Below are 9,930 nucleotides of genomic sequence, written 5' to 3'. Positions count from 1 at the left end.
CAAATTATTTGACTTATTTATACTCATTAACCCTTAAATTTATTTTATTATAGTTGAATGGTGGTCACTATTTGGTAGTGAAACACCAAACTTGCAAAAGTTTGCCATGAAAGTATTAAGCCTAACTTGTAGCTCATCCGGATGTGAGCGAAATTGGAGTGTGTTTGAACACGTAAGTAAAAAAATTATATCCTAATTTCCATATTATATTATTATCAATATCTATGAGTTAATATCAATAGCTTATGCGCAGATTCATTCCCAAATGAGGAATAGACTTGCACTATCGCGTCTCAATGATCTAGTGTACATTAAGTACAATAGAACATTGAAACGTCGTTATGATGCTCGTGATCTCATTGATCCAATTCGCTTGGATAACATTGATGATTCAAATGAATGGTTAGTTGGATGCCCCGAAGATCAAGAAGATGAACTAGTATATGAGGATGATGATCTTACTTGGGGTAGTGTTGCTACGGCAATTGGAGCTGATGAGAGTATCTATCATCTTAGGGGACTTTCTTCAAGATCAAGAGCACTTGACAAGGGCAAAGGAGTAGAAACTACATCTACAAGTTCAACTTCAAGTAGGACTCGGACACTAATTGATGAAGACTACGAGGAGGAAGAAGATGAGGATCAATATAATGATGTAGAGGATGTTGATCTTCATGAGTTGGATAGTTTTGAAGAAGAATAGACTTTTAGAGTTCTAGTATTGTCTTTTGAATTATTGGGTCTTTAAAGTTCTAGACTTTTAGTATCTACTTTTAGTTTTTGAATTGAAATATTTGCTAATATATGTTATTGCTATTGAGATTTTGGATATTTATATATGCAATTAAATATTTTTAATTTTTGGTATTAAATGGCGCCTCAATTCAAAAAGGCGAGCGCCTCGCCGCGTGGCGAGGTAGGCCCTTGTCACCTTTTGTCGCCTCTCGCCGTCCAAAACACTGATGATGACACGACCCTACTGAAAAAGAAAAATTATATGGGTAGAGTTGGAATGATGGCACAACCCCACGCAAATCAGATTTGAGGAGTCACCGAAAAGACGAATTGAACTATGCAGATCAAATATGAGGAGTCCCCGAAAAGACACACGATGCTATGCAACTTAGATATGAGAAAGAAGTTTTGAAAAATCCACAGTACTACGCAAATTAAATATGAAAAGTAGTCCAAAGAGATGCACGGTGCTACACAAATCAAATATGGAAAAAAAAGAGTAGTCACTTGAAAGATGACACGGTGCTACACAAATACCGACAGATATGGAGTTGACACAAAACAACCCTAGAAAGTCACCAAAAAATTGACGCATGGTGACCTGTCTGTTTGAGTTTTCGTCCCCGAATATGGGTTCATGCATATATCATTGACCTTACTTTTGTTAACATAATCATTGGCCAGACGGGCGACATATATGGGTAATAGCCACCCCCGGCAGCGGAAACTTTTTGATTGTTTACCAAGATTGTAGACTCTGATACCATGTGAGAAATAAAGGAGAAGAATATTATTGAATTGTTGTATCTACGTTATTACACAAAGACCCTATTTATAAACACTACAATACAATCTTTTACCAAGTAGGATATTGTTTACTACTCCTATTCCTATTTTTATTCCTATTCTAAGTAGGATTGTTTATATCTATTCCTATTCTAACAAGTTTATTTCAATTTACTTATAAACCGTTATGTTTTGAAGCCAAGCACTTAACTCTCCCACTGTAATGGAAATCCTTAACATATATATATTTATGAATCTATTTACCGTAGTGAATTCCATTATGTTTGTGTTTTACTTTGAAATTTAGAGGTGTATCAGAAAAAACTAAGTTATATTAATATACATAGGTAATTAGTGTATTTATTCGTGAACTTATGAATCTATTTGTTGAAGAGATAATTAACTAAATAAAAATATGCTTTCTTTAACAACTTTAACTTTTAGATGGGATAGTCTCAATCTTCCACATGGTCTTAGAGCAAGCAAAAGTCCTAGGTTTGAATCTCACTACAACCCATTATTAAAAAAGAATTTCCATGTACTTGACCCATAAAAAAGAATCAGGCCAATACGTGAAGGGGTGTGTTAAAGAGATTGTTAAATTAGGTTTTAGACCTAACTCACACCCCAAAAGTTAGCTCAAAGGGAGGATGATTGCCCAAGCCTTATAAGGAGTCCAACCATCTCATTAACCACCAATGTGAGACTTTTGTCATTCTTTAACACCCACCTCACGCCCAGTGCTTAGCATCTGGTGCTTGGGCAATTTTTGATTTTTTTTGGGGCCCCCAACATTGGTTGAGATGGGCCCTGCTCTGATACCATGTAAAGATATGACACCTGGGACTAACTCAACCCCAAAAGTTAGCTCAAAGGGAGGAGGATTGCCCAAGCCTTATAAGGAGTCCACCCATTTCATTAATCACCAATGTGGGAGTTTTGTCATTCTTTAATAGAGATAATTAAGTAAATAAATATGTGCTCAATCAGGCCAACATGTGAATGGGTGTGTTAAAGAGATAGTTAAGTAAATAAATATGTGCTCTCTCTAATAGCTTAAACTTTTAGATGAGAAGATCACACATTTCAGCATTATTTACCATAAAAGATCCTGATCTATATGTTCTAGATGAAAAAGACCTTTTTCTAGCGGATGATTTTGTCGTTTTGATAATTTTCCATGAGAACTGATAGACTAGAGATTGACATACAATAAGGACAAAATTTATAGAATGACTAAGGTCTAACTATAAGCCCAAACAACTTGGTGATCTGTCCTTGTTCACCAAATGAAGTGTCAAGATTTTTAAATCCTCTAAACCATTCATACAATCCATAACCATCCGAAGTGGAAGAGTTACTGCAAGTCCCACCTGCAGTCTTGATGTTCTGGTTATTATCAATTTCACACTCCAAAGTTTGTGTCCTAGTTTCCGAGTAGTATAGAATTTAAAACTTTATTAAATATAATTCTCTGATGCAAGATGTTTTTGTAGTTACGAATATTAAATCACCTTGAACATATTCCATTTTACTGGATGGAATTAGCCAAAGGATATGGTTCCCTCATTGATGTTGCATTTTATCCTGTTATTTTATATAATATACTGGTGTTTAAACTTACTCTCAAACTTGTAATGATGTAAACACCGATGAAACAGGCCATCTACCCTCAGTGTTTACCAATTTTCTTCATCTAAAAAATACTTGTATTGTAATGAATGCAATTTCCATATTTGCATCCACTTAAGCATTTCATCTCAATAAATATCTTAGGTTGCCTTGATAGTTTTCCTTTCCCACATTGGAAGTTATGTACCAGCAGATGCTGCCACAGTGGGTTTAACTGACAGGTTTCTGCACTTCTTCTACTGGTTTTAGTTCAATTTATTTTGATGCAGCACCATTTTTCTGTAAAAAAATTATATTCAACTGCATTCTTCAACATGAGGACATAATTTCCAAGGAGTGTCAACTTTGCATTGGTTATATTTTAGTTCATCTCCTTGTTGCCTAATATGTGACAGAGTGATAATAACACTTGACAAACAGGATATTTTGTGCCATGGGAAGTAAATTTATGACTGCAGAGCAGTCGACATTTATGATTGATCTCCATCAAGTGGGAATTATGTTAAGGTATGCTTTCAGAAATTTTGCATATTGAAGGACTGCAATATATTTCATCTGAACATAGAGCCATGGTTGATCAGTAATTCTGAAATTCACAATGCTGAGTTATGTATCTATGTTTATTATCAACAGTATGTTTTCTGATAGCATGGTATAATACAAGTATATAAAGGGACACACATATACGTGATATATACATGTACAGACACAAATAATCTGTAACTAATTTCACGTGAAAATCATTTTCAGGCATGCAAGTCCTCGGTCCTTGTGCTTAATGGATGAGTTTGGTAAAGGCACCCTTACAGAAGGTTAGTCTTTCAAGTACCTGGCATTTCTGTCTCTGATTCTAAATCTTTCATTTATACTGTGCTTTGATATGGAAATGTAGAAATCTTCTGAAACATAATACTAACCTAAATACCAATTGAATTGATATGCTGGTTCATGCTGATCTCCATCTGTTTCAAACTGATTTTCATAGACATTTAAATACCAATTACGTAGTGATCTAAGTTGTCCTTTCTCATGTGCTAGTGCATGACGACTTGAGGTTTTTGTTTCTTGTAAAAAGATTGATCAACCAAATAAAGTAGTAGAATTCGTTTTAGCACAATGGTATTTCCATTTATGTTGGTTGTCTCAGTCATTTTTGTTATTCCTTTCAGATGGTATCGGTCTCCTTGGTGGAACCATAAATCACTTTGTATCATGTTATGACCCTCCAAAGGTCTGGTACTACTGCCCTTTGTTTAGATAGGAGGGACGAGTGTAAGTGATTTCCCTAATGCTTGTAAGAATTGTGATGGTAATGGTTAAGTATTGTTAGCATATTTATGTACAACAAAATAATATGAGAAATCGTCATCTGCATGGATATTGTATTGGCAGAACTGAAGGGACCACATCCTTGTTGTTTATAACTTTCTGAAAACTGTATGGTTTGCTTGTGTCATCATTAAATAGTTAACGCACTTATACATCCCTTTTCTAATAAGTTTGACCCCTCTGTTGGCAGGCCCTTTTGGTCTTCAAATAGTACAATTTCACACTGATTTCAAAGAGCAGCAATGTTTCTGCTTCCTTTAATGGCACTACTTCTTTTCTTCTAGGAAAACCAGTCAGCGTTGTTTGAAATTTTCTTGAGGCTGATTGTTTTATGGATGCTTAGGACCAAATGCTCAATTCTTGAAAAGCAACAAAATATAATTTGCCTGACCCCAAACCTTTTGACACTGTCACTGTCCTGTATTAGTTGTCAAATTTGACTTACTCTTCAAATGAAGCATGCTGTTTTCCCTTCCTCTTGCACTCCAAAACTGCTATTTCTAGCTTAAGCCACCGCCCAGTAAATTTCCAGCAGCACCTCCACCAGTCCATCCTCAACACCAACCGATATGTCCACCACAAATGATACTCAACCAAAGTGCTAACATCACAACTTTCAAGAAAGAAACCAACATGATGAGATTTTTTATTGTAGTGGTGGCCAACAGCCACCAACTCTCGGGAGCTTCAAGCTCGATTTTTAGTAGCCACTTTACATATTTTGCTTCAGGCCTAGCGATAAACTTAGACATAAAAGGTTCTCGGAAACACGGTAACCTAAATTTCTTGGGAAAAAGTTGTGCCTCACTACATGTCTGGAACTTGTGTACTATTATATTAATAGAAGTCTATAGTCATAATGGTTTTTTTTGCAGGTGCTGGTTTGTACTCATTTGACGGAGATATTTGATAATAGTTGTTTACTAGAGGTATATGTTAATGATTTTGCCTGATGTTTCTTATTTGAAGTCATTTTAAAACTTTCCGAGTTGTTGGTACCAAGAAGATACGTATTTTGATAAATTTCAGTCAGACAGAATCAAGTGTTACACTATGAGTGTGCTAAGCCCAGATAAAGATTGTGCCGATGTTGAAGACATTGTATTTCTCTATAGGTATGTTCATGTTGCACTTTTTACCTGATTCCAAGTAAAAGTCAACTACTGCGGGACAATGCATGTTATTCCTTGTTTACCTTTTATTTGATCCTACAGACTTGAAACAAATTGTTTTTTGACTATGTTTTCTTAAAATTTGTTTTATTTCTTTTTCAATTCCACAGTTACTTTTCAGTGACCCTTTTATATAATCTATTCATACATATCTCTAATTTTTGGGTCCATTGAAGCATCAATTACTATCTCTCATTTCTTGTTTCTTCTTCTTATTATTTATTTCTGAAAAAAATAAAGGTATGCTTAGTTTGCAACAGTAGAGATTTATGTTGATCTATTTCATCAGGTCTTGCACCTGTGCTCTCCTTGGGTACTGTATAATATGATCATATATGAAGACTAGCACTGTACTATTTGTTGTGCAAAAAGGAGAAGCCAAATGCCAATCCTTTCCCTTTTACAGACTCCACCTAGAAGTATCACAGAATGAAAAAGTTCTAGTTAGTCTGTATGTTGTGCAAACTAACTGTTCAATAGTGTTTTTTGTGACTTGATTGTCATAGATGACCATGGCTATGGACAAATGATTCATGCAGGGTGTTAATCACTTGACCTTGATGCAGAGTTATTGTTGGTCCACCTCTTGTATTAAATTGAGTTAATATCGTGTGGACCAATGGCCCACATATCAGATATTAAACTGATAAATATTTGCACATCATGAACAAGACACAAAAACTTTCATATTTCTCTCTGTTGTGAACCTTTAGGGAGCTTTAACCCCTCAAAGTAGGACCTCTTGGTGCGAATCCGAATTAGTTGCTCCCCAAAGAGGGTACTAGACTGGAAAACCAAAAAGGGGAAAGCAGCCATAGTCTTAATTTAGTGGTATCAGAGTAGGCAGAGGTCTCAGGTTCGAGTCTCACAGTCACCCATTATTAAAAAGAATTTTCACATGCTTGTCCCATGAAAATGAACCAGGCCCACTCGTGAGGCGCGTCTTGAGTAGATATAATCTATGTTGCGCGGACTCTTCATTTTTGCGGCCGAACCCGTCTCGACGCGACACTGGTGCGGGCGCGGGTGCGGGGTGCGTGTCAGATTCGGTCAATCCGATCCGGATACTTTGACCAAAGCCGAGAAAAAAAATGGGGAAGAAGAGATAATTTCATGGATGGCGAAAGTTGACAACGACGAAGTTGTCACAAGGTCTGGCTGCTCCATGGAAAAGAATAATGAAGAGGCAAAACTTACAAGAAAAGAGAGAGAGCAGGCAAATTTTTTTTCTTGTACAAGAACAAAGAGGAGGCGAAGGGCTCCATGGAAAGAACAAATAATTCAAAGTTTTTTCTTGAAAAAGAAGAGAGAGCTTTTTTCTTGAAAAGGAAAAAAGAAGGCTAGGGTTTCTTGGGAGAAGAAAAGGCATTCTTGGGAGAAGAGAAAGGGCAGCACGTCAGAACACGTCAGAACTTTAATTAATTGTACTCCTATCTAATTTAATAGGCTATGTATATATATATATAAATGATTATTTCTTTTTTACAATAAATAAAATAATTATAATTTTTTTAAAAATTAATTAGTAACAAGTAATTAATTTATACTTTTAAATTTGTATATCTATAATTGATATCCTTTTAAATATAGCATTTTACAAGATATTTATTATTATTATTATTTATAATATTGAATAATTTTAACGAATCCCCGCACCCGTATCCATACTCGGATTCGCACCCCCGAATCTTAAAATTTAAATTTTGCCGAATCCGACTCTCGGATTCACATCCGTCTCGGATACCCGCATCCGAGTCCGAGCAACTTAGGATATAATTAAGTAAATAAAGTGTGCTCTCTCTAACAACTAAACTTTTAGATGAGATTGTTACACACTTCAAACATTTTCAGATGAAGGACCTAAATGAGTTGTGATGTCTCCTAGGCATTGAGCTTGCTCAATGTAGATCTGCCTTTGTCAATTCACGAAATGAGTATATTCTCGACTTCCTTGAGGATACGGGGATGATAGATTGTACATGTAATGATGTTCTCCTGGATCCAAAAATTAAGCTCTTACTAGGTTTGGGATGCTCTTAGTGATTGCAAAAGATCAAGGAGGTTGGCTGACAAGTTGAAGGATCTTACTGGTACTTCTGAACGATTTGCCTTCTAGTTGAGTACTGTAACTTAGTTTTTGGATTCTTTGTGTGGAATATCTCTACGGAAAGGCTTAAGTTACAAGGATTATGTACGAATAGATTGTTCGGTATACAACATAAATTAGGCAAAGTTACTTTCTGATGGATGATGTAGTTTTGTATAGTGTTCTAGTCAGAGATAATATTGACGTCTTAGAAGAGAGAGGAAAAATGTGATTGTAAAATTTGGTGCAGCAGTTGAATTACCGGTAGTGGTGGTGCCTAATAATGAACTCATATAAATCAAATAACTACTCAAAGAATCAGAGTTTAGAGATTGGTTGGATTAAACTTGTGTAATAATCAAGATACGCTTCATATTGTATTCATTTGAAGATAAGAACACAGAAATAGACTTAAACACTAATGTGAAAATTAGAAAATGATGCTCCCAGGAGCATTATTTCAAGTTCCATAATGATAAGTTTGCAAATATATTCATCAAGTTCATTACCAGTCCTCCAACTAGCTACATATGTAGTATTTTACATTCTATTGAAAACAACCTCTCTACCTTCGTAGGGTAGGGGTAAGGTTGCGCACACACCACCCTTCCAAGACCTCACGTGTAGGATCAAACTAGGTATGTTATTGTTGTTATAGTATTTTACATTCAACCTAAGTGACACTTCTGATTTTAGGTTCCTGGCATTGCCTAATTTACAAATGACTGTTCTATTATTCATTTTAGTACATTAAGGACTACACACATTGTTTGATGATCATCTTTCAACTTTTACCATGTCCACATGTTAGATTTAACTTTTTGTAGTAGTTATTTCTTCTCCGAGAAAGATATTATCACCTACTCTTTTATGCCATGGCAGGTTGGTCCCTGGACGTGCACTCCTTAGCTATGGTAAGTGCAACTTTTGTACCTCGAAGGGACATGCAAATTATAAACTTCTAACGGACTCTTTTATTCTACAGGATTGCATTGTGCCCAGCTTGCTGGTAAGTTAAAACATTGCTTGAAAAGTTCCACATGTTGATAGGGCAGTAAATATGACTCTTTGGCCTAAGAATAAGAGCAGCATATATTTGTAACGTTTTTAATGGTGTCGACTACTTCTATAGTTTGCTTATCTTATCATAATTCAAAGTGCACTTTTTCCTGCAGGATTACCTCACGAAGTTCTAACGCGAGCAGCATTAATATTGGATACTATCAAGAATGACAACCAAATGGAGAGACTTGTCAGTGAGGATATAATAGCTCAGGATCAGCAGTACAAGGTATAATATCATTTTAAACGACAATAGTTGTATCAATTTCAATCCATCATTTGCAAATTGGATGCAGGATGCAGTGGAGAAGTTGCTAGGCTTCGATGCTCAAAAAGGTGATCTGCTCCACTTCTTTGAAGAGATCTTTGCTAGCCAATCCTAAAAGGGAGGGGGTATCATACTCTTTTGACATTCAGTTGTGAATTGGATATATTTTTATCAATAATGCAACTATATCCGTGAGACTTTTTCGGGACTTATAACGTGTAAGGCAAAGTCGGTATATTTGAGCTATGGAAGGCAAAGAAATTGGCTAATTTGATAAAGGAGACTAATGTCGTCGGTATGGCTAGTGTGTCTACTTTAATGGTTATCTCAAATGTCACTTGTAGACTCTTGAAAGATTATTCAAATCGACAATTGGGTAGCTTCTAGCAGAAACCTCTTTACCGGCCACACCAAGGTGTAGGGGTAAGGTCAACATACACTCTACGCTCCTAGACTTCACTTTTGGGACTACACTGACTATGAGTCAGTAGCTACTGGAAGTGAATTAATGCGACAACAAAATGTGTTTTAATTTTCAACTGTTTTGCAGGATGACAATGGTCATAAATTTATGAAGAAACATCTTTATTTTCTAGACTATCATAGTGACGTTTTTTTTTAATTATTTGATCAAAACTGGAAATTTTATTTATATTAATTTCAACAAGTTATATATAATTTGAGAGCCACTTAAATGTTCCTTGCGTCCTGGATTAAATTTAAAATCAGAAAAGAAATTCGCGTGTTGACAATCTATCGAACAGAGTGCATTAAAATAACATTGTTTTAGCTTATATACTTTTGCTATATACTTATTTTAATAAAAGACTTTTAGAACATTTGTATCTACATTAGGTGTG

The 9,930-nt window shown here is 35.5% G+C and overlaps 1 protein-coding gene across 2 annotated transcripts in view; it reads left to right on the top strand.

Annotated features, from left to right (window-relative positions):
- The window catches only part of LOC102603553 (DNA mismatch repair protein MSH5), a 33,524-nt gene extending 23,866 nt beyond the window's left edge, over positions 1-9,658 (top strand). The window contains exons 26-35 of one of the 2 annotated variants that reach the window (XM_006338830.2): positions 3,298-3,374; positions 3,574-3,660; positions 3,904-3,965; positions 4,323-4,384; positions 5,358-5,411; positions 5,512-5,597; positions 8,623-8,654; positions 8,726-8,749; positions 8,916-9,031; positions 9,099-9,658. In XM_006338830.2, the coding sequence (XP_006338892.1) occupies positions 3,298-3,374; positions 3,574-3,660; positions 3,904-3,965; positions 4,323-4,384; positions 5,358-5,411; positions 5,512-5,597; positions 8,623-8,654; positions 8,726-8,749; positions 8,916-9,031; positions 9,099-9,185 (687 nt within the window). In that variant the 3' untranslated portion in view covers positions 9,186-9,658. Of the gene's footprint in view, positions 1-3,297; positions 3,375-3,573; positions 3,661-3,903; positions 3,966-4,322; positions 4,426-5,357; positions 5,412-5,511; positions 5,598-8,622; positions 8,655-8,725; positions 8,750-8,915; positions 9,032-9,098 lie in introns of those variants that run through there. The other variant, XR_001473470.1, reaches the window with a different exon arrangement.
- The last annotated feature ends 272 nt before the right edge of the window (positions 9,659-9,930 follow it).

The sequence above is a fragment of the Solanum tuberosum genome, unplaced genomic scaffold (genome assembly GCF_000226075.1).
Source record: "Solanum tuberosum cultivar DM 1-3 516 R44 unplaced genomic scaffold, SolTub_3.0 scf00007, whole genome shotgun sequence".
Lineage (NCBI taxonomy): Eukaryota > Viridiplantae > Streptophyta > Magnoliopsida > Solanales > Solanaceae > Solanum > Solanum tuberosum.
The sequence above is the reverse complement of the archived record's forward strand: the minus strand, read 5'-3'. Positions and strand labels throughout refer to the sequence as shown.